Source organism: Diabrotica undecimpunctata, chromosome 6, assembly GCF_040954645.1.
Source record: "Diabrotica undecimpunctata isolate CICGRU chromosome 6, icDiaUnde3, whole genome shotgun sequence".
Classification (NCBI taxonomy): Eukaryota; Metazoa; Arthropoda; class Insecta; order Coleoptera; family Chrysomelidae; genus Diabrotica; species Diabrotica undecimpunctata.
Genome location: NC_092808.1, coordinates 3233700 through 3259452, shown reverse-complemented (window position 1 = coordinate 3259452; position 25753 = coordinate 3233700). Strand labels below are relative to the sequence as shown.

General features: G+C 33.5%; 2 protein-coding genes across 30 annotated transcripts in view; one reads left to right on the top strand and one right to left on the bottom strand.

The window, feature by feature from the left end:
- The window catches only part of trol (terribly reduced optic lobes), a 1082793-nt gene that overhangs the window by 817470 nt on the left and 239570 nt on the right, over positions 1-25753 (top strand). The window lies entirely within an intron of this gene.
- On the bottom strand, positions 13605-15600 carry LOC140442991 (uncharacterized). The gene is made up of 2 exons (XM_072533985.1): positions 15246-15600; positions 13605-14032 (listed from the first exon to the last, which is right to left on the bottom strand). The coding sequence occupies exons 1-2, from the start codon at positions 15370-15372 to the stop codon at positions 13605-13607; spliced, it is 555 nt and encodes a 184-aa protein (XP_072390086.1). The 5' UTR covers positions 15373-15600.

The following is a 25753-nucleotide window of genomic DNA, read 5'->3' as shown; positions in this document are numbered from 1 at the left end:
TATTGAAGGTCAAAGTTGGCATACATTTGCCGTGTAACCATAAGTTATAGAGGGCTCGTTTTTAAACAAATACCCTCGTCTTGTCAAGTACTTTTTATATCAAACGTTTTACGTAATGCGCTTCATGGCAACATCCATAAAAAAGACAAATAAAAAACCGTTTTCGAGTAAAATGTCGCTCGGAATGCATGAGAGGTGGTGGTGGGGGACATTCACTCGAAATGTGAATCGGCAAGTTCAAAATCATAGCGCGCGCTAAAAATTGCATTATCTCGGCTTCTTGTTAACCAATTTTGCTTTTTTTTTTGAATCGCTGTCTCGGACGACAAGGATTTCAAATATCATATTTTCAAATACCATTTTTAATTGCAAATTGGGAAATTTTCAATAAACAATTGTATGTTAAACAAGTAATTGCATTTTTTCTTTATGCATTTTTTTTTGAGCTTGCAATTTATACATTTTAGTAAATTGTTACTTTTAGTAAACAAATAAGTATTTATAAATTGTTAATAAATAATTTAAATTATTAAAACAAAGGCGAACGAAAAAAATTTACTTTTAGATTAGATTTTTTTTTTTCAATAATAAACTTTATTTTGACTCAACCTTAAATAATTTTTTTTAAAGTCTTTTTCTTTTTTTGGAAGGATATGTTTAAAGCTCGTAAAGTTATTCAATTTGTTTATAAGCCTAAAAAATGTTTAAACTTTAAAAAAATTTTTAGGCTCTCCTAGTGAACCGATTTGAATTTTACAAAAAGCGGTTGAAAGTTTGAGCCTTCCTTTATATGTAAAAAAAATTGCAACTATCTGAGAACCTTATTTAGGGCCTACTATAAATTTGAAAATTTGCGATTCTTTTCCAGTAGGCTGGATTGCAAAATTATTATGCAAAACCTATCCGACCGATCTTAACAAAATTTAGCACACATTTTAAACATATTAAAGAGTTTTTCTAGGCGGAATATGGAGCTTGTAAGTCAAGTTTAGAAAGTCGAAAACATTTAAAGGATTAACTTTATTTTTTTGTAATTTTTTTTCCAATTATTGCTATTTTTTCAACAATAAACATTAAATTTTCAATTTCTAGCTAACGAAATATTGTGTAAAATTGAATAACGAAACTTTTAACTTCTTATAATTTTTTTTCTAGGACCAATATTTTCCGAATTATAAACGAAAATAGGAGCAAAAAAATGAGACATTTTCAATTGTTTTCAGATTTTGTTAAATAAAAAAATTAGCACAGGTTTTGCGACTGGCGCATATCGTGATTATCGATATTGGGCACATCCTGAAGGAATTTCAGCAAAAAAATAGCTTCCTATGGAAAATGTCCATTATGGTCTGAATTTCTACAGATCCCGCCTAGTCTATAGACATATAGCGTCGGTGCATTTTATTAAGGTCTATCAGAAAAAAAAATAATTTTTACAATTTTAGCAATGTATAGTACATGTACGATCCTCGGATTTATGGAAATCATATGAACAAGTGTTTTAAGTCTTTGAATGAATTATGCATACGATAACGGTGAGCATCATAGTTTATTAATAAACATAGAATGTAAAATATGTTCAATAAAATCAAGGTGAATCATGTGTTTACCTATTTCCGTCTAGTAGTAAAGATTGTTTTCATTTATAAATTTATTTTCCAACTGAAGTTCCTTGTTTATTAATTAGATTCTTGGATAATATTTCATTATTGAAATTCACAGTATGGAATATTTACACAAAAGGAATAGTTGAAAACAACGTGAACGCAAAATTAAACGCTTTGTATAATGTCGACATACCTAGTAATATCAATCAACAAGCATTGTTAATACCAAACTCTTCATCTTAACAAAATTAAAATGTGGTGTTGGTCTTTACAACGTTAATATGCAGCCTCTTAATGATGTACAATTTTCTCATGTTTTTTTAGTTAAAAATAGATTCCGATCTAGTTAAGTTGCAAAAATAAGTTTGAACGCAGCCTTTCTGTTGTTCAATGTTTTTGGAATCGTTTCAGAGAGACAGACCAATCATAAGAGATGGTAAAATTATGGTTATTATTAATTATAATATATTGTGAATCAAATTATATACTTGTAGGGCAAAAGTCTTTATTTTATTAGACAGCCAAGCCGTCTTAGAGGCTCTAAAGTCATTTACTTGTGAGCCAAAGTTGGCTTAGGACTGTAACCAATCCCTCAAAAAGCTGACAGAATGCAACAAAGTAACTTTAATGTGGTTGCCAGGTCACAGGTGAATTACAGGAAGTGAGGAAGCTGATATCCTCGCAGAAGAAGGAGCTAATATCCTATTCCAGGGTCCAGAACTCTTCTGTGGAGTATCTAAAGCCACATTAGAGAGAAACTCCGGACCTGGGAACTCAAGCAACTAAGATTCATCATCATCATTCAATCTTCGCTTATCCACTGCTGGACATAGATCTCTCTCATAATTTTCCATCTATTTCGATCTTGTGCCTCTTGCATCCAATTCCTATGACAACGTTTTAGATCGTCAGTCCAACGTGTTGGTGGACGACCTCTGCTTCGGTAGGCATCATCTCTTGGTCTCCATTCCAGTATCCGCTTTGTCCATCTATTATCTGTCGTTCGAGCCACGTGACCTGCCCAGTTCCATTTCAGTGTTGCTACTCTCTCTACTGCATCAGCCACTCCTGTTCTTTGTCGTAGCTGGCGATTTGGGATCTTGTCTTGTAGTGAAACGTCCAACATAGCACGCTCCATCGCCCTTTGACACACACGGATCTTTTGAACTGTTTCCGCACCGTAAGTTAACACTGGCAAAACAGACTGATTAAACGTTTTTCTTTTAAGGCATATTGGTATATCAGACGATTTGAAAATATGGTTCAGCTTGCCGAAGGCTGCCCAGTGCCCAAGTCAGTCTTATACGACGGAGAAGCTCAACGGTTTGGTTATCTTTTCCTATGCGAATCTCATGACCTAGGTATTTATAGGCCATTACCTGGTCTATGGATCTTGTTCCTACGCATATATCTTCGCTGACTACAAGATTTGTCATCATCTGGGTTTTAGATATATTTATTTTCAATCCCCCTTCTAGCGAGGAAAGGTAGAGCTGATTTAAAAGTTCTTTGGCCTCATCTATCCTATCAGCTATTAGTATAATATCATCTGCAAACCTTAGATGGCTAAGCTTTTCTCCGTTTATGTTTATGCCCTTGTCGGTCAGTTTTGCCCTTTTACATATATATTCCAAAAGCGTAGTGAACAGTTTCGGCGATATGGTGTCCCCCTGGCGTACTCCACGTTGTATCGGGAATTTCTGGGTTTGACGATCACTCACTCTAACACTGGCTGTTGCGTTTTGGTATATGTGTTTAATTATATTTATATACCGATAGTCAATTCGGCATTCTGTCAAGGCTTCCAACATTTTTTGTTGATTTACGGTGTCGAATGCCTTTTCATAGTCGACAAATATTAAAGCTAGTGGTTTATTATATTCAGTGCATTTTTCTATAAGATTTTTTATTACCAGTAGGTGATCGTTTGTTCTATAGCCTTTTCTAAAACCCGCCTGTTCTATGGGCTGATAAAATTCCAATTTATTTTCTAGTCGTTTCGTAATTATTTTTGTAAATAGTTTATAAATATGTGAAAGTAGACTTATGGGCCTGTAATTCCTGAGGTCGGTAGCATCCCCTTTTTTATGAAGTATGATAATTTTTGCGTTATACCACTGGGTTGGTGTTATTGCTTCCTGCAAACATCTAGTGAATAGTTTGGCAAGGACCTGCCATAATCTTTTTACAGCCACTTTCAAGGCATCTGCCACTATTTCATCTCCTCCGGGGGACTTATTGTTTTTCATTTCTTGCACTGACCTTCGAACTTCATTGGGTGTTACGCCGGTAAAATTTCAGATCCCTGATTGATTATCTTTGGTAATGATCCACTCCGGTTATATTGCTGTGCTTTGTATAGTTGTCTATAAAAACTCTCTATCGTGTTCATAATTTGAACTCTATCCTCAATGATTTGCCCCTGTTCATTTCTTAATTTGTGGACGTTTTTTCTTCCAATGGACATGCTCTGTCTGAGTACTTTCAAGCTTTTGTTTTCTTCTATTACTCTAGTTATTTCCATCGTATTGTATCGTCTCAGATCTTTTCTAACTTCCTTTTTAATTTTCTTATTCAAAATTTTTAGTTCATTTTGCTTCAACTAAGATTACATTGGTCAAAAGCCACAAACCCACCAGGATAAAGGCAACCAAAAAGGCTCATAAAAGTATTGCCTACTCCAACAAACCGCCTTTTCGAAATAAGTAAAAAAGATATAAAAACCTTCTCACTGATCACTACTCTCTGAGATATCATCTCAACAAAATAGGCAAATCACATAGTGATTGTCGTTTCTGTCACAACGAAAAAGAAACGGTAGAACATATACTATGCAACTGCGTAGCAGTATTATGTAAGCGACTAAAATTCCTAGGAAAAGTCAGTCTAGCGCACTCTGACATGGGAAACAAGTCACCTAGGAAGCTAATCAACTTCATCAGAAGTATTGGCATCCTAAAGTTTAACTAGATTAAGATATGCATAAAATACCTCTATAGGTAGCATGGTCTTAATGACCTCACATAATCTAATATAATCAAAGGCTTTATATATTTATCATAATATCTAAAATTTTTAGATTGAATGATCAATTGAACACATAGAATCAGCTTTTATATTTGTTGGTATTGTTGGTAATGTTTTTAAGAGTTCTGCACAACTTCTGTTAATCTTTACCTGACATTTGAATTTGATCTTAATAAAGTTTCTTGTTATTGGTACTAATATTTGTCTTCAAATTGTCGGGCATTATCATTTTGAGACTTTTTGGCAACCTTATCATCCATTCCCCTACAGTTCCTTTACTATATTTGATATCTAAAATTTCATGTTCTTTCAGCATAGCTTCTTTTTCGTAATTATAGATAATACTACAATAGATTTAAAAACCAACAAAGAAAATAGACTTAGTCTGTTTTTATTGTTAAGTATTAAAAACTTGATACTTCAAACATACGATATAGCAAATATTCACGACCAAAACACATATTTTAAGATGCACAACACAACACAGAAGAGAATAAATACAAAATAAACCAAAACATTTATTTTAGCACTTGTGCTTTTTACTCTAATTGACTTAAACAACAGGTAAAAAAACACAAAATAAACTAATGAATAGATTTATCTGACTAATACTTTGCGTACACAATTCATCCTCACGAGAAGAGAACCAGCTATGCAGCTGATTATAGTTTGTTGATGTTGAAATTTGGTTTTAGGCGTGCATACGAAACACAATCGAGCTGTATCGAATCGGTAAAATCAGTATTTTCCTAAGAGGATTACAAGACGATGACCGCATACGTTGCGTAAATATTTCATTAGAAAATCAAACATCTCATAGCGCTTAGAATTAATTTTATCGCGTTATCTTTTAATACAAAGGTAAGTGAGTGTTCTATGTGTTTTGATAGTAAAAAAATCATAGAATGTTATTATTAAAATCCTATAGATATATTTTTTTTTTCAAATATTTTTCTTTATGTGCGATATCAGTCTTGATCCGACGTTGACGAGCAATATACAATATTATTGTATTTTCAATACTTCATTGTTAGTCACGTGAGTCGTCCAGTCAGTCTTTAATATTCTTTTGTATATAGTCCAGGCGCCAGGGCTGTTTCGTTGCCGATCAAAATCCACGAAGTTTCAGAGTGTATCCGTATGTACTCTATTTTGACCCGCTGATTTCGAATTTCAAAGGTGCTCGGAAGAGACAGACACAATTCAATTTTTTATAATTCGTAAACTAACAAATACAAATATTTTTACATACAAATGTAATTTGTTTAAAAAAAACCTACAAAGTGATGTTTGGTAAACCTTGATTCAATAATTAGAACCGGAGATATTACAAAATGACTGCAAAAAAACATTGCAAAATTACAGGCGATTTTACACTTGTAATTCGGATGCATTTTGAGTAAAATAACATTATAATAAACTCTAATTTCACTATTTGGGAGAGTGAGTCATCGTTTGAAGTCATAGAAGTGGGGAAAGTCGGATGAAAATCCAGTGGCGTACACTCACTTTTATTTTAACGTTAATTATATTATATTGTTTACATATTATTGTTCAAAATAGGCCACAATATATTTATCTGCAGGTTTTTACTGAAGTTTCCATCTCTATATCCAAAGACCGTTTTCAAAGATATAAATTATAGTTATATTTATTTTATTTGTTTATTATTTTATATTTATATATTCTTATATTATTTTCTTTTTTTTTCTTAACTTTAAAAACGGTCTCTGTACTAGAGATCGAAACGTCAGTAAAATAAACATGTAAATAGATGTATTGTGGCTTATTTCCAACATTCTCCCTAAAAATACGGAATGCCACAAGCAAAAATTCACAGAAAAATAAATATTGCTATCATTTGTATATTTGAAAACGATCTCTTTATATAGAGATCGAAACGTCAGTAAATTAAACATTTCAATTAAACATATTGTTACTTATTCCCAACATTATTTCTAAATATACAGAACGGCAAGCAAAAAGTCATAGAAAAATAAATATTACTATCACTTGTATATTTGAAAACGATGTCTTTATATAGAGATCGAAAAATCAGTAAATTAAACCTATAAATAAATATTTTGTGGCTTATTCCATACAGTCTCCTAAAAATACAGAATGCCACAAACAAAAAGCTATAAAAAACAAGTAATTTTGCAGAAAGCTTACTGATGCCACCAGGCTGTCGCGGAAGTTACGCTTAAACGTCTTTTGACGTGACCCGCCCTTAAAGAGTTACACAATGAAATTTTTTTAAAACAAATTTTAAGACAGTTTCCACACCACCCGAGAGGTATGTCTTGTGGCGCGTCACTTTTTTTTAAATGGGTGTTCGCCAAGAGCCATATTGTCCCATTAAATAAAATAAACAAAACACTTAAACAGTATAAAACAAAACAAAATAAAATCCTATAAAATAAAATAAAATTCTATAAAAACAAAATAAAAATAATTTTGGATGTAACAAAACATTGTACTATTCTATTTAAACACAAATTTTCTCGTTTTTTTTGTTTTTGGTTTTTTTATGCTGATGCGTACTAGACTATTAGAAAATATTATTCGCTGTCTAAATCTGAAGATGCAGTGCTGCTATCGCTGTCATTATCTTTACCTGGTGTAATTATAATTGGCTCTAGTAAAACTTTGACATGAGTGTCAAGTTCCCACATACGATATTCTTCTTTAATTATGTGGCCTATACATTTAGCCCATTTCTCTGGAGTTACATGGAGGATTGCTTGAATCAAAAGTTCCTTAACTTCGTTTAATTTGAGCGTTTTGTTATTGCGTGGTACTTTTCCTTTCACTTGCGCCCAGATAAGTTCAACGGGATTAAGTTCGCAATGATAAGGTGGTAGACGTAGAACTTTGACACCATAATCTTTTGCAGTTTCATCCACAACATATTTAAGATATTCACTTTTCCTTAACCGTGCAATGTCAAGTAGTTGAATTTTGAGCATTGATTCTTCGTATGCAATCCCCTTTTCTGTAAGCCATTCTTGAATTCTCGCTTTCCGCCATGCCGTCATCGGTAATTGTTCTAGTCTGCGGCTATAATATGGCGCATTGTCCATAACAACCACAGACCCAGATTTCAATTTTGGTAAGATTCTCTTAAACCAGCGCTCAAATACTTCGGAAGTCATTTCTTTATGATAATCACCTGTTTTTTTCCACTCAAATTGAAGCAAACCATCATCAAAGAACCCTGTATCACTTCCTATATGGGTGATGAATTAACGCCGTCCCTTTCCTGATGGAGCTTTTAATCCTGTAGACCAGCCTTCTATAAATGCTTCGCGTTTACTTTTGACATTTAAATCTTGCCAAACTTTTCCAACTGTATGACCTTCGTTAATCCAGGTTTCATCCAAATAATATATTTTGCATCCAGTGCTGCGAATTTTTCGTATTTCTTCTAAATATTTTCTTCTCCATAGAATAATTTAATTTTTTTCTAATAGCATACTTTTTCTGTTGCGTTTTACATATCGAAAGTTCATTTCGCGCATGGTTCTGATTAAGACCCTATGAGATATCTTGGGTAAAGAGTCATCTTTTTTGAGCTCTTGAGAATTTTTTTTCAGTGTTGGAATTTCACTCCGAAAATAAAATGAATGAATTTTTCGACGTATAATATTCCTTGTCTCGGCATCGAAAAAAATGCTTTTCCTACCTCTAGTTTTACCTTTTTCTTGCTTTTTATTTTCCGATGTATTTTTAAGTACACGATAAATACAGCTAACGGATACTTTTGTTAAACTGTTACAAATGTCGACCGCTTAGCTAACATTTAATGCCATTTTTCTGCCGACAATTCCTTCATAAACGTTTCGTATCATTACCTTCTCTTCGGACGTTAACATTTTTCGTCTCTTTTGCGGCTTTTCATTTTTGGAATCAACATCAGAATTTTGCTGTCTTCTCTTGGAACAACTCGGTTTTTCGTCCAACTCCAATAAAACTCAAACCAAATAATCACAGAATATAACTAAAAATTTACTATAAAACGACAAACTATAACACTCGTATTATCAATAACACATTTTATCAATAACACAAACTTATCGCATAAAATATATTCACAAAATGCAACACATGCCCTACCCTTAGAAACGCCTATGTAAATGAACTATTGTTGCTGGGCACTTGCTCGACAAAAACTAGTTTTACGGATTTCTGCGGGTCGGAATTCCGTCGCTAATTCCAAAGTTGCCAAACAATTGAAAAATATTGTTTTAAAATATCGAAGTTTATTTTATAATTTTAAATATGTAACGAAACGAAACATATAAATAAAATTTATTTCATTACAATTTTGTACCTTAATTTTTACTATTAAAAAAATAATATTTTTTGGTATTTTTATGACGGTAATAATCGCTGCGTGGAAGAATACAGGTTTTGTATGACCATAATTACTACTTGTGAACAAGAAGTGGCTACACTGTACGACAACTCCTGGCCAGTTTTTCTATAGAGAAGCACAAATAAATATACTACTTTATATATTCTGTAATTTCTTATGAGGAAACGCAAATTGCAATCGAGAAAACAGGCAGTTTTCGAGGGCCGCTGTGTACATTTAAATTTGAGGATATTCGGCGTTTAAACTATGATATCACTCTTCTAAATTGAGGGTTTCTACTATAGCTTAAATTAACGGAAAAACTACCAGCATTAAAAATAAACCTTAATTATCTTTAAAATATTATTTATAATAAAGTTATAACGATAATAAATGGATATTTTTTATTAAAAAATACAATATTTTGCGTACAATTTGTTTTTATAATAGTTATGAACAAAACCTAGGTTTGCACATGCTCTTTATTGATTTTAAACAGACCTACGACTCCATATCACAAAACAAACTATACGAACCAATGAGATGACTAGGAATATCAGTGAAACTGATACGATTAGTTAAAATCGCACTGATACAGTCAATAAAGTCGTGATAGAAGTAACTCTTTCAAATGAGAGTCTTCAGATCCCCTTTCAACATACTTATTAAACCTAGTACGAAAAAAAAATTAGAGGAGCCAAGATCCAGACAAATGGCACGATTCTTAACAAAAAATAACAATGCATAGTTTTCGCAGATTACTTGGTTTTTCTGATACGTGCAAGAATAGAACTTTGAAAAATGTTTACAAAATTTGAAGAAGAAGCTTGAAAATAAGGCCTGACTATGTTCTTGGGATATATTTTCCAATTTTGTAATTAATCCTTGTTATAATAATGGCTTGTTATAAGAGTTTATGGCTAATTTCAGCTCTTTCGAGTACGTCTCGCCCACAAATCCTAACTACTGTGATTAATAAAACTTAAGTCAAGACTAATGGATCGCCAATCTACCATCTAAGTACTAGACTACAAGCCCATGGGTCATTTGACATGAATCACATTTATACCAATACTACAATATGTAATAACAACTTTTAAAACTATCCGTCAATTATTATCGGTGCAGGTAAGTCACAGGTAAGATAAACTTACCACTCAAGGGTGTGGGGGACTTTTTGGCCAAACATATTTATAACCTAAGTCATCATCATCATTATCATGCAACCACTTCTGTCCACTGCTGGACATAGGTCTCTCCCATTTTTCGCCACTCTTTACGGTTCTGTGCGTCTTATTGTCATTTCTTGGATATTCGTTTAATGTCGTCCGTCCAGCGTGTTGGTGGTCGTCCTCTGCTGCGTTTATCTTCTCTTGGGCGCCAGTCATTTAGTTTTCTGGTCCATCTTGAGTCTTTTAGTCTCGATATGTGACCTGCCCAATTCCATTTCAGCTTGGCTATACGTTCGACGACATCAGTGATACCTGTTCTTTTCCTAAGGTCTTGGTTCCTTATTTTGTCTTTTTTTGTCACGCCGAGAATAGATCTTTCCATGCGCCTTTGTGCCACTCGAATTTTTAGTGCTGTTGTTTTTGTGAGCGTGAGAGTTTCTGCTCCGTATGTCATAATAGGAAGAACGCATTGGTCAAATGCCTTCCGTTTCATAGCTATCGGGATGTTGCTCTTAAAGATGTCTCTTAGTGAACCATACGTCGCCCAAACAAGTGTTATTTGTCGTTGAAATTCACAGGTCTGATTATCCTTGCTTATTCTGATTTCATGACCGAGATATATGTACTTTTCTGTCGATTCTACCACTTGATTTTGGATGGTTAGGTGTTCGAACCAAATTTGTCATAAATTTACTCTTACTGATGTTCATTTTTAGACCTAGTGTTGAAGATACGTTTTCTAATTCTTGTAGCATTTGTTGTGCTTCACGTAGTTCTTCGGCAATAAGTACTATATCGTCGGCAAAACGCAAATGATTGAGCACTACCCCGTCTATTTTTATTCCTCTATTTCCCAGTTTAGCATTTTAAAGGCGTATTGGAGAACCGGTATAAATAATTTAGGTGAGAGAGTGTCGCCATGTCTCACACTTTGCTTCATATAAATTTGTCTGGTAGTATCATGTAGTTTTACACGCATTGTGGCGTTCGGTACAATGTTTGTACTAACTTTGTAAGCGGTAGTCTAGTCTACTATTGTTCAGAGCAGTTATAATGCTGTCTAATTCCACGGTATCGAAGGCTTTGTGAAAGTCTACGATAAGATAAGTACCAGCGATCTGTTATATTCTATCGATTTTTTCTATTAAGGTTTTTACTGTTTGTAGGTGATCGTTTGTTCTGAATTTTGAGCGAAAGCCAGCTGTTCTCGGGGCTGGTAGAAATCCAACTTTGTTTCTATTCTTGTAATTATTCGGGTAAACATTTTATAGATGTGGTTCAATAAGCTGATTGGTCTATAGTTTTCTAGTTGCTACTTGTCTCCTTTCTTGTGTAGTAAAATTGTTACTGCATTGTTCCATATTTCCGGTATGCAACAATCTGTTAGACAAAGGTTAAAAGGCTTTATAGCTTCTATTACGACTCCATCTTCTCCTGGTGATTTGTTGTTTTTCATCTTTCTTGGCTCTTGGATTTCGCTTAGTGTGATCTCTGGTATGAGCTCTGAGCCCTGGATGATGATTTTGCGTAATGCGGCGGCTTCCAAGTTCGTTTGGTCTTCTTAAGTAGTTAATAACTTAAGTAATTAATACAAAAATAATGACCTGCGATCTAATGTTGTACAAAACTATTATACCAGAAGCAGGAAAAATTTTTTCGAATTTTCGAAAAACTTTTTCCGCACTTTCGTCAATTTGATACAGTATGGCATTCACACACAAGATTCGGATCGGTTTCTAGATCTAAAGTAATGCGGTACATTTCAGCTGTAACAGGGGTGAGAAATCTAAGGCGGCCCTTAATTTGAACCCTCATGCTTTATGCTCTGCTATACATTTGTTAAAATTCTACCACTTTAAATGTCATAATTTGAAATTATGACATTCTACAATGGATAGAAGACAACTGAAAATTATATTAGTGTGGTTTGACCCTTGAAAGAACTTTAACTAACATTCAAATGAAGCCATTGGTCAAAATAAAAAAACCGTAATGCTCTTATTCAGTTTTCTTGTGTTTTTTGTTTATTTTTCTCGTTTAGTTAGATTTAATGTTAAGTTATTGGTAAAGTTTTCATAACAACATAAAAACCTACAAATTGTTTTTGTAAGTATGAACCCTGTTCGTTTTTTACTTATATTCTAAGATCATTTCTATTTGTAGAGAACTGATGATGCTTTTAAAATAAGAATAAAAGCGAAACGTATTCTATTAAATTAATAAAGTAGTTGACAACTTTCGTTTGCCAAATATTGACTGAACAAACCTCTGAAATTCAACCATTGAATATATTTGATAGATAGACACATGTAGATTGTGTAAAATAATAATCAAACACTATATACCATGAGGTTAGTATCAATGGTCCAGAATATTATGATATAAATTGTGTTAAAATAATTATAAAATAAATTATTAAAAATATAGTTAATATGGATTGACATCGGAGACTATTTCGTAATTTAAACACAAGTAGAATAGTCGGCTTTAAAGGCTTTGTAGAAGGATTTTCTTATTTTCTTAGTTCTTTAAGGCTCCCCCAAACCAACGCGAATTATTCGCAGCGGATTCGTGACGGAAAGTTCGCAGTCGAATTCCTGACGGAATTCGTAAAGAACTTCATATTGAAGCGAATATATTCGCGTCATACTCGTATGTGTCTAGTATTGAGAAGAGTTGGTGACAACGAAAAACAAAGAATACTACTCAGTGATCTCAATCTTCACAAAAATGTATACATCATCAGATGAAGAAGAAGCTCTTTTAATGTTAGCAATGGAGGACGACAATTCAAGGTAAAATTATTATCTATAGTTATCCTAAACAACAATATGGACTATATTATGAATTTAATCTTAGGAAAGAAGAAAATGGGTTCATGATATCAATCTAGAAAGACTGAAATGTGGGGAATATCACACGCTGATGCCTCAATTACGAAAAGACGATACAAGATGCCTACATTTATTTTAGAATGACAATAGATTGTTTCGATGAACTGTTGCACCTTGTAGAAAATGATATTAGAAAATCAGACACGAATTACCGAGAAGCTATTTCTCCGCAAGAACGGTTGGCCATAACATTAAGGTAAGAAAATGAAAAAAAACTGCAGGCATTATTTATATCATTAATTACTACAGTAAAAGAGAATAAGGATCAAAATAACTCTAAAATATACTTTATGTATTGTAAGGGTCAAAGGAACTGACATAGTTGGAAACTGATGGATTATGAGAAGCTGCTTGGTTGCAACTCTGCGCCAAGTTGTGTAGTGTAACATAATTATTTTCACAATTCACTTCATAGAACCCAGAAGTATTCGATTGTTTAGGTAATGCAGTGTCATTTGGTGAAGGTAGGGATACAACCGAAATACTTCCGACGAAGAGGGGTTTTGATAGGTGGTGTCTGTACTTTCAGCTCTAGATTGATGGCTATTCAAAGAACTTTCCTCCATTGAAGCAACTCCTGCTCCATGATAACTTGCGCAATCTTCATTTTTGTTTCAATTTGCCTTCTAGGAGAGAAAGATTTTACCGTAGAAGCATGAGCCAAAAACAGTTGATCGGTAGCATCATGCACTACTCTCTTTTTGCTCTCAAAATAACTGATCATATCTTTCACAGATGTGGATGGCTCAGAATTGCGTTTTCTGTTTGTTCTGCCTGTAGAAGGAGTTTCATTTGAAAGAGTAACCCTAGGAGCTTCATTTCGAGTAGGTTTCGATGAGGGGGGTTGAATCTTATTCTGGGAATCATCTGTCTGAGTTGTTAGTAGATTTTTACTACACGTTGGTTTCTGTACTGCGGAATTTTCATCCGTTAATATATTTTCGGGTGATTCTATATTTGGGAATGCTTCAGATTCTTGTGTATCAACATATGTGACATTGGATGCAGTCTTAGCAAAATTTAGGAACGGTTTGAACGATTCCATATGATCTGCCCATATCCATTTTTTTTTATCGCTTGCCGCTTGTCCAGTTCTAGTTTTATTAGTTCTTATGTACTTAGCGTACGTATCGCGCAGATTCCTCCATTTTTTTTAATCTCATCCCCTGAAACAAAATACTCTTTTTTAGGTATCTGGCTACCGGAGATACATTTTATACAATAGGCCATAGTTTTAGAGTCGGGTTTTCGACTGTAAGTGCCATAGTTGTAGAAGTTTGTGAAGCTTTATGTAGAAATTTGCAACATATTTACTTGCCCGAACCAACTACAGAAATATGGAAAAAATCTGAAGAAAGTTTTAGAAATACCTGGCGATTCCCAAATTGTATTGGTAGCATCGATGGCAAGCATGTTACTATCAAGTGTCCAGACAAAACAGGATCTAATTATTGGTGTTATTTGAATAAGTTTTCTACAGTATTAATGGCTATTGTTGGCCCAGATTATAGATTCATTTCAGTTGATATTGGCGGTTTTGGTAAAAACAGCGACGGTGGAATATTCGAAGCTTCCTAAATGGGAAGAAGATTTGAAACAAATCAGATGGGTGTACCTGAGCCGAAAAATCTCCCAGGCCAGAATGAACTTTCCCCCCATGTCTTAATTGGAGACGAAGCCTTTGCACTAAAACCATACTTGTTGAGGCCCTTTCCATACAGTCAAAGCAGAACAGATATTTTCAAGGAAAATTATAATGTGAGGCTCTGTAAAGCGAGAAGAGTAGTAGAAAACGCTTTCGGAATATTGGCACAAAAATGGCGTATATTCTACAGACCAATGGAAACAAAAATTGATACTAGTATTCTCATTGTGAAAACTGCATGTATTTTGCATAATTTTCTAAGGACAAAAAAATGTGATGATAGATTCATAGAACTTTTAGATCCACCAGAGCCTGAACTTGGAGCATTTCAAAATTTGGACAATGACCCAAGGAGAGCTGCAAGACTGGCATTTTCTGTTCGAGAAAAATTTGCCACGTATTTTAATTCAGGACTATGAATAGATTGTTCACGATGAAAATAATGGACTCTTCTTGCAGTAAATATAGTATTGTTTAGGCCTCTGCTTTTCTTTAGTCTTAGATGTAGAAAAATAAACCAATACAAATCGTAAAACTACTCACCATTTTCGCCTATTTCTTCTCCTATTCTAGTCCAAATCTTGTCCTTTTTCCTTACATTTTTATAATCTTCATGAGAAAGGTCATAGAGAATAGGATACTTTCGAACCAACTCAATAATTCTCTCCATTTTCAATTTTTTCACATGCGAAACCACTGCGAAACTGATAAAAACGCTGTCGAGTGCGAACTAAGATTCCGGACGAATAAATACGCAGACAAAACGCATGCCCGAACGACGAAAATCGTACTTGTCTGAACTTGTATACTTACCACAGTGGAAACAATTCAATGCGAATCGTATGCGGTACGGAATTCCGCAGGTAATGCGAATTTTCCGCGTTGGTTTGGGGGAGCCTTTATTCATATCAATATATCAATCCCTCAACTATATGATGTACATAAATGCGTTAAACTAACTCCTTGAAGATTAAGTCGTCGATTCTTGATTAATTTTAGATACCATCATCTACTGGCCCTCTATGCAAATGGCCTGCACCCTTGTCATAATGTATTGTAATTATTAATATCATTATATTAACTCAAAACTAATTAACCTGATGCCAGGGAGAAATGAGTATACACTGAAATTATTTTCCTTTAACAATACAATTTAAATATTTTGATGAACGTCCAAAAATTGTAGCTTTATTTGTTTATGAGCGATGTTGGTCTAGGCAAAAAACGACTTGGTAATTCGAAAATGTACATGAACATATTTTGATAAAAAAACTATTTTATATAATTTATGAAGTTATAAAATTGTGAAACAAATATTCCCATTAGTACATTTTCATATAGCACATCACATTTTCCAAATAAAATATTCTCTTATTAATTTTTTTTTGAATATTTATGTATTTGTGTATGTTGTCTAAAAAAATATTACAGTCGACTCGCGTTAATTCAAACCTGCGATAATTCGAACTTCCCTTATAATTCATCAAGTTATCATGAGTTCCCTACAAAATCTCTTTATATTTCGAAATAAATCAATACATTTTTATGTACTTGTTAATTCGAACGAAAAAAATCATTGCTATATAACAAAACGACGCGTTAATTCGAACTCATCGGCGTCCAACACTCGACAATTCAAAGTTGTAAAGGGAAAAAGGCGGAAAGATTGTAATAAGTATCGTTCAAACTCGTATCAACGCGCCTTTGGTTGTTTAGCTATTAGTTACTGTTACTCTTTCTTTAATATATAGATTAAAATTTTGTTAGTCATGAGCCCTAGAAAGTATAAATGTTTGACGATTGCTGAAAAATAGAAGATAATCCAAAACGTAGAGAAAGGTGAGAAGCAAAGTGATGTTGGAAAAGAATTTAAGATTCCTCTGAGTACCCTCTCAACCATAATAAATCACAAGGAGAAAATTAATGCTGCCTAAACTGCTGGTGTACGCAAAACAACTACTAAAGGTGAACTTCCTCGTCTGGAAGAAAGTCTGGTCATTTGGCTAAGACAGTGTAGAGGTCAAAAAGTGTCTATTAGCGGAAACTTGTTGAAGGAAAAAGCAAAAGAGTTACAAATTTCAAAAAGAGAAATGGAGTTGTGTTTAAAAAAGTCTGTGGGGAAAGTGGAAGTGTTGATGATGCAGTTTGCTTAGATTGGCACGGTAAATTGAAGACCTTGATTGAAAACTATGATGCCCGAGACATTTTTAATACTGATGAAACTAGCCTATTTTTCAAATATTTATCGGACAAGACGCTTACTTTTAAAGATGAAAAATGTCATGGGGGAAAACATAGAAAAGAGAGGTTGACAGTTTTACTTGCAGTAAATATGGACGGATCGGAAAAACTTAAACCCTTAGTGATAGGAAAGGCAATGAAACCGCGATGTTTCAAAGGTGTGAAATCGTTTCCTACGGAATATCTTGCTAACAAAAAACTTGAATGATGACAGAACTTTTTAACAATTGGCTTTTAACAATTAATGGGGACAAGAAACGGCAAAAGCGGAAAATTTTACTATTTTTAAACAATTGCACTGTCCACAACAGTCCACCTACATTGCCCAACGATGAACTCTACTTCTTTCCGCCAAATACAACTTCGCAATCATGGAGCGCAAAAATCTGGACAAAGTTGGTATGTCTAATATCTTTTTTAGTTGCAGAGTCACCAATTGTAGTGCTAAATGCCTAAGAAAATCTTTCCTGGGAGTAATTTTTTTAATTTGGATCTGATTTTGTTCTATTTGCGCTATAAATAACATAATCATTAATACCTGCACCATCAAGCATGCCATAAAAAACTCTAAGAGGCTACCGACGAGTTTTTCTAGCCACGGTCTTCGTATGACACAACTGATCATAAGTGTCTACTCCTCATTTTTAGAGTTATAAAATAAAACAATCTCGGGCTTGCTAGTGTCTTCATCAATTGCACCATAAATATGGAATGTTGACAGCAACAGAACAATTTTTTTTGGTTTTGGAGACAATGATAGTAACGTCTTATTCTCGTCAAAGGCAAAGTCAGAACTTGGAACAATTTTTTTCCTTTTAAGAAATTCTGGTGGAATGTCAGACTTGTTTTTTCTTAAGAGTCCAACCATTGTCAACTTTTTTTGTAAAAGCTTTTCTGCAGGATCTGAGAACGAAAACTAATTATCCATGGTGACATTTCTATTGATGCCATTGAGATTTTTGCATTGGCGAAGAACGTATTGGAAGGGCAAAGTTTCTAATGCATCTCATCTCTCTTTTCCTACATGTGGTATTTCAGAATACATATAAAAACTCTTAGAGTCGTACAATATAACGATTTTAATTCCATATTTGTCTGGTTTATTTGGAATATAAACTTAAAGAACATCGGCCCCGAAAACTGAGCAACTGTTCATCAATTGTCATATATGCGCCAGGAGTGTAATTAGATTCACAATTTTCAATAAATTCATTCAAAAGAAATCTTATAGGTGCAAATTTATCATCACGTTTCCTTTCCTCTCTAGTTGTTTTGTCATCAAAACGAAGACAATTAATTAAAAATTTAAAGCGTTTTTGTGACATAGTTGCTCTGAAAATTGGTATTCCAAATTGTTTTGACCATAAATCCAAGGAATTCAGGTAGCTAGTTTTTAGAACACAACTCATATGTAAAAGACTGAATAATGCCAAAATCTCTTCTTTGCTTGTAACACTTGGAGTTTGACTAAATGTAGTAGATTGTTAAGAGATTTCTTGGTTTGTGTATTGGGTAATATAATTTATCATGGAGTCGCTGTTTTTTTTAACTGTGCGAGCGTTCTTTGAGAAAAACGGAGTTTTATACCACTTAAAACCATTTTTTCCATATACTACTTTTCTTTTTTGATCGCTAACTTTCTGCGAATCTTCATTCTCCTCTTCACTAACGTCTGGTTCTGCTAAAATGGTATCAGAACGTTTACTTTCACTAAGCTCTTTGTCTTTATTCTCACTCAAACATTCAGCTTCTGTACGCACAATTTCTTCTAACTCAGTCAGCCAGACTCAATGCTTTGCTTGTTAGAGCCATTTACTTCTATATTCAAAATTCTAATGGGAATCGTACTGTGGTGTTTTATGTGACACCGATAAATATTTTACAATAGCTATTAGCGCTCGAGAAACAGTTACGGTTACAGTTGATTTGAAGCTAATAGAGGTAAAGATACTGAGAATCATAAGCCTCTCTTCTCTAGGAACGTGCTAACTGCATCTAATCGAAACTGTACTACTATAGTAGGGTTAATGATATAGGTACGACTCAGGATATTAATTAAAAGTGAAACTGGAACAAACCATGAAGTGGAGATATCCAGGAGTGGCTAGTATACCTGTTGAATACAAAGCACGTGGTGTTCGTGTGTATTAAGGTATAAAACATGCTTATTAAATGCTTAAAAATTTTTTATTTTAAAGAAGATCTTTTCGGAATTAAATCATTCCATCATCAGTTTAATAAAAAGTTTTTAAAAACATTGTATGGCCACATAAAAACATTGGAAGGACATCCGTATTAAAAAATAATCCTCATGGTATTTATCAAGGTAAATGCAATAGACTGTTAACTTGTTGATTATTAAAAACTGAAAATGAGGGCATCTTACATGACCCCATGATCAGGATATTAACTTATGGAGAAGTGTAGTTGGAACGACCCTGTAAGGAGAATGATGATCACTTCCAATTTAAGTATATTTACTCTGGGGGCAAGTGAGAGTTGCTCACTACTTTTGAAATTTTCAAAATATTAGTAATATTTCATTTGTGCAAAAATAACCATTTTAAACATGTGTTGCAAAAATCACTAGTTGATAATTCAATATGATTTTGGCGACAAAAAGAGTTACGCTAACATGTTTAATAAATTTAAAAATTTAATAAATAATAATAAATTTAATAAATAAATAAATGTTTAAGTTTTAATACATATTCATGTTACACTAGAATTTCTTTGAATTAAAATATTGCTTTTAATAAGTGTAAGGGCAAACACGTACTAAATTGTATGGGAATAATACCAACGGTGTCCAAATAAGAAAGCATTAGAAAATACCCATACTGGTTTAAAACAAACGTTGTCAGCGCGGTACTGGTAAACAACCGACGTAGTCCAACTAGTTGCATAGCAACGACAGTTAACAGGGCGTGACAATTTTACGTCATGTTTTGTTCTTTTCGTCTTTCGCGGCAGTTTATGTCAAGATGAGTTCGAGTGAAGAATATTTGTGTGACGATCTGTTAAAAAAAACCAAGAAACGACAGAAAATTGGTCGAACTGCAGATGTAATGAAAAAGTTAAGATTGCAGGCTCACGAGTTAGGAGACGATTGTAAGTGTAAAAGACTGAAGTGTTTTGAAAACACTACTGCTCAAGAGAGGCAAAACATACTTAACGGATTCAATCAACTAGGATCAATTGATGCCCAAAACTGTTATTTCGCTGGATTGATTGCTGTATTGCCAGTTGTAAGACGAAGGTCACGACAAGTCGATGGAGAACAACACCATGATGCTACCTACCGCTACAGAGTACGAGTGAAGAGAGAAAACATAGAAGAAATATCTGTCTGCAGTAGTGCTTTTACTGCAATGCATGGTATTACTAGATCTAAGTTGGTTCATATTCAAGCATCTCTGAAAACATCCGGACTTGCTCCTGTCGACAAAAGAGGAAAGCATTCTTCGAAACATCGTCAGTTAACTTCTGATTTGAGTAACCAAATTCAGCAACATATTGCTTCATTTCGGGGCAGGTTAAGTCATTATAGCATTCAGGACTCGAAAAAAGTGTATTTAAGTGAAGAGTTAAATATTATGAAAATGTTCCAAATGTTTAAAGAAAAGTATCCTATTGCATCTGTTTCATATGACACGTACCGAAATATCTTTAATAACAAATTCAACAATTCATTTGGATACCCAAGGGCAGATACCTGTAGCAAGTGTGATGAGTTTAATGCAAAAATCAAGACTTTTCATTCTGTTGACGATGCAGCACAGATAAAAGCTCTATCTACTGAAAATAACTTGCACAAAAGTCGTGCCCAAGTTTTCTATGATAGAAAACGAGCTGCCCGAATAAAAGCTAGGAGAACTTTTGAATATGAATCAATCGTCATGGACTACCAGAAATACATTTCGCTACCCAACATCAGCACTAACGATGTTTATTATAGGAGACAACTTTCTATGTTTTCTTTCAACATTCATGTGCCGTCTTCAGGAAAATCCTGTTTTTTTACATATCCTGAATATGTGTCAAGGAAAGGATCCGACGAGGTATCATCGTTTCTCTTCTATTTCATTTTTAATGAACTACCAACAGAAGTCCGTCATCTTCACATTTTCTGCGACTCAGCTGGTGGACAAAATAAAAATTTCACAGTTGTTCGGCTACTTCATTACATTGTCCATGACATAAAGCGTCTAGATACTATTCAAGTTACATTCCCCATTAGAGGACATTCGTATCTAGAATGTGATAAAAACATGGGCTTGATAAATTTGAAGACTAAGATGGAACTACCCATAGATTGGATAAATGTGTTAAAAGATGCAAGAAAAAAGCCGGAACCGTTCAAAGTTATAGACGTGGACCAGACATTAACGAAACAGTGGACTACATTTCTCCAAGAAAAATTTATTCGTAAGTGTCCAATAGCTCTGCAACAAGTAAGAGAACTTCGATTGGTGAAAGACAAACGCGGATTGGTTTTTTACCGAACCACTTATAATGGCATTTGGGAAAGCAAGCAAATAACAGGTAGATCAATAAAATCTGTTGTTCCAAGAAAAATGAAAGATGGCGAATTTGAGCTACCAAGTCAAGCATACCATAGACCATTACCGATTTCCCAGGCTAAGTACAACGATTTACAAGTTTTAAAACGATTTTGTCTTCAAAATGCTCAAGAATTTTACGAAACATTGCTATACAAATGAAAAATCTCTGTGTAGGCTTATGTAGAAAGTGGACAACGTTGGTTTTTAACAAGTTATTTGTGACGTTAACGTGCTTTTTTATTTTTTCAACAAAATCTAATAATGTTAAGTTCGTATTCTTTTGTTTAGATATTAATAATATAGTCATAATTTACTTAAAAATATTTGTATGCAGTTTTATTTATTTCTAAGATCATAACCAGCAGATTAGTCACGTTGATTAACTTTTCTCTGTAAGTTACTTTTGTGACATCGTTTGTTTTTTCCCCTTACCCTTCAAGTGCTTTTAATCAATAACATAGTCCAACGTACGGACTAAGTTCAGTGAATTTATTTGTTCTAAAGGTGCATTCACGTTACCATTGACATGCCTATGGTAATATAAACGGAATTTTATCATCTAGAATGATTTAATTTATAATTTAGAATTACGAGGTAGTCATAAATTCTAATTACCTATATGATATTTACCTGATCTGTATTGAAATTTATAAAAATGATCTTCCGTGTTAGTAAGTCCCTGTATAATGTATGCTGCGGTAAATTACTCCAACTACCTCTCAAAAATCATTTACCATTAGATTAATTGGGTACACATTGTTGTTGTTCGCGTTTCTGGATAACCATTGATGGGCTTGAAGTGTGAAATTGTTCATTGCCGAGGTCATATCGCGTGTTTTCAACTCTTTATTAGGTTGCACCTGTTAAATCATTCATTTTTCACGCCAACCGAAGGGGAATGTTGTGTTTGGGACAGGTGCTCTTATATAGAAATGTTCGAATTTTTTCTAAAAAATAATCACAAAACAGTAACCTGTTTTGTGATTATTTTTCCTAAACTGATTTTAATTAGTATGGCAAGCATTGTAGATATTACTTCTAATAAGGATATTCCTTTATAAAAGATAAAATCTTTTAGCGAAAGCCGCTATCGCTTTATTAAATTAAATGGCCAAATATATGGCCTAGGAGGACAAATTCGTTAAACTTCCCGTGCTCGAATCGGTATCAATAAAGTGTTATGATCATTTCGGCCTATCCCAGCCTCATCAGACACTTGGGCTGATACAAATTTAAACAATTAAGATTACAAATTTTGTATCAGCCCAAGTGTCTGATGAGGCTGGGATAGGCCGAAATGATCATAACACTTTATTGATACCGATTCGAGCACGGGAAGTTTAACGAATTTGTCCTCCTAGGCCATATATTTGGCCATTTAATTTATATTCCTTTATAGTTTGCGAATTCATTTCTATCTCCCTTTATATATATATATATATATATATATATATATATATATATATATATATATATATATATACATATATTAATTATAATGGACTTGTTTAATTCTTGAGGCATTTCTTCGGCATTTCACACTTCTAGTATTAGCTCACTAAGTTGGTTTTTTAAGTTCTCTGCCACAATGCCGCTCTTCCCGGGGCTTTTTTGATTTTTCATATCTTTTATTATTTCTTCAATTTCTTCTCTTGTGGGCTTTGGTATTTCTTCTATTACTATTTGAGGTTTAGGAACATTATATTTCGTAGTCAGTAGTCACTCCGTCATTTAGCATCTCTTCGAAATATTCTTTCACATATTTGGTCTTCGTCCACTATCAGGTTTCCTTGCTTATCTTTAAATTCATCGTTCTTTCCTGATACCCAGTTTTAATGTATTTTACCTCTTTTAAAAAAAAATTTTATTTCACTTTTCTTGTAATTTTCTTCAATACGCTTTACTTTACCACCCATAAATATACTTTCGTTTCCGTTCTCTAGGATTTTCTTTACCTTTTTTCGTTGTTCGGCATACCTTTTTAGGTCGTCTTGTTTTTGCGATCGTAAATTTTTTAATCTCTTTTTTTAATTATTTACCTTTTATAAAGAATTAAAAAAAAAACGACAATACAGAAATAAAAACAAAAAAAATCGGTTGCCTGTAAAGTCGGTTTTACGGGCGAAGATTTTACGTGACAACGTCTTTTTCTCGGTAGAATATTTATTGATATGAATATTATTAAATTGCACAATAGGAACAAGGAATTTAATGAAAATAAGAATTGCATTACCGATTTATTAGGTATTTTATATATTATTTATATTTTATATATTATATTTTTATATATTATTTTATATATTATTTATTTTATATTATATTATTGATCTTATTATTTTCTACAAAATTTATTTGAAAATTTTTTCGATATATCAATTAGTTGCGGAGATATCGATCATTGAAGTTATTGTTTGCTACCAGTATTTTATATATTTATTTTTTTCAGTTATAAAAAATTACTATTTCCAATTGTGTCTACCAAGTATGGTCACATGTATTTGCCTACATATTAAATAATAATAAGTACAGATAATGTTATGTGACGTTCACTTCTGATTATATATTTTAATATTTTTAATTTTAAAGAATCAATTTGAAAATCAAAACACTTATTCAGATCGAAGGTTCAAATTTTTGCTAAATAAATTTGAAATTAATTAAAATTTGTAAATGTAAATGGTAAAGTTGAAAATTAAAACATTTACTAAAATTGGAATTTGAAATTCTTGCTAAACACAGTTAAATTCTAACTCCGCGCGTGGTGATTGGTCGGTTTAGTTCGTTTGTTTGGTCGCCCTGTTTTGACAGGTTAGAAGTTATAATTTGTTATTTTAAATGTTTAACTAGCAATACGCGCTGTTTCTTCTCAATCGACTGAATTACGATTGATTGCAGAGTGATTTAAACTAATAATTTACTTAACACTATCAACATTTGTCAATAGTATGACATAACCTATAAACTCAGTTTCTCAACTTTTGTGTCAATCTAACAATTAATCAATCAATCATAGTTTACGATAATGAAATATTAGTGTACAATTATTTACCTTTATTGTTGTAGTTGTTGTAAATGACGAATCTAAGCACTCCACATTTTCACTACAGACACAGCTGACGATACTTTCAACGATTTTCAACTTTAGCGATTCAACGCGCCTAATTCTCTAGTGCCGCGCACAGCGGACCGATCATGTTTGAGTGGGAGAGAGACGCAAGGCATTCGCCGGTCCGGCGGGCCTCTCTCTCGTTCGGCGACTCACTGTAACAGACGTGAGCGGGCGTTACACTTTTTCTTAAATGACTCCGAGCCACAACCTAATTTAAGACGTTGTCACGTCAAAAAACTTTTGTGGTATATGGTATACAGTCAACTGCAAGAATTTTATTCTCCTTGTGGCGTTTTAAAAAACCCAGAATTTTTTATGTGAGTAACCACATTATTGATTTATTAAAATTACTGCAACATTTGAGACAAGAAAATTTCAAATAATTATGAAATTCTTAGTCAGGCTTACTCAAGTACATTTCGTAGTTTATTAAACCCTATAATTACGAACTATTAATTACCTGAGTAAATTAACATGTAAGAAAGCACATGTGATTTTTTTCTGATCTCTCTCGCAGAATAATAAAGTCAGCAAAGCTGCATTGCGGGCAATATGCTGCTACAGAAACTGTGCCGATTTTAAAAGTTTTAGGACATCCTTTTTAAGTCGCTTTCATCGTAAAGAGCTCTCCTTATTTTCCTTGGAAAGAGTGTATTAACCCCCTTAAGGGAAAACGTAAATGGTGGGCGGTGATGACACTAAAAACAAGCACAAATAGATATAGAAAATTGTGGAAAATTTGTTAGGGTTTAACAGAAAAGAGCGTCGGCCATTATGCTAATGAACTACAATATGATGATCCGTGTCGCTTCGCGATATTCCCTTTTACTTTTGTGTCGTGGAAAGTCTTGTCATTTTTTACGCAGACATTATGAATGTCACAACGTTGAACGTAAATATATTTTATTGGGCTTAGCTCCACGAAAAGCCGAGCTCGTTATTCCGTGGTTAATAGCTGCTATATATTGGGTAATGATTTTGCAATGAAACGACTGAACTCTGCTCTCGAACGTGCATGAAGAGATTATAGTTGCGAACAGTTTACGAGGGAATATTAAATCAAAGCAACTGGTAATATATGCAAAAAGAAAATCCGCAAACTTAACGAAAAATCAAAACCATCATGACACGCAAAG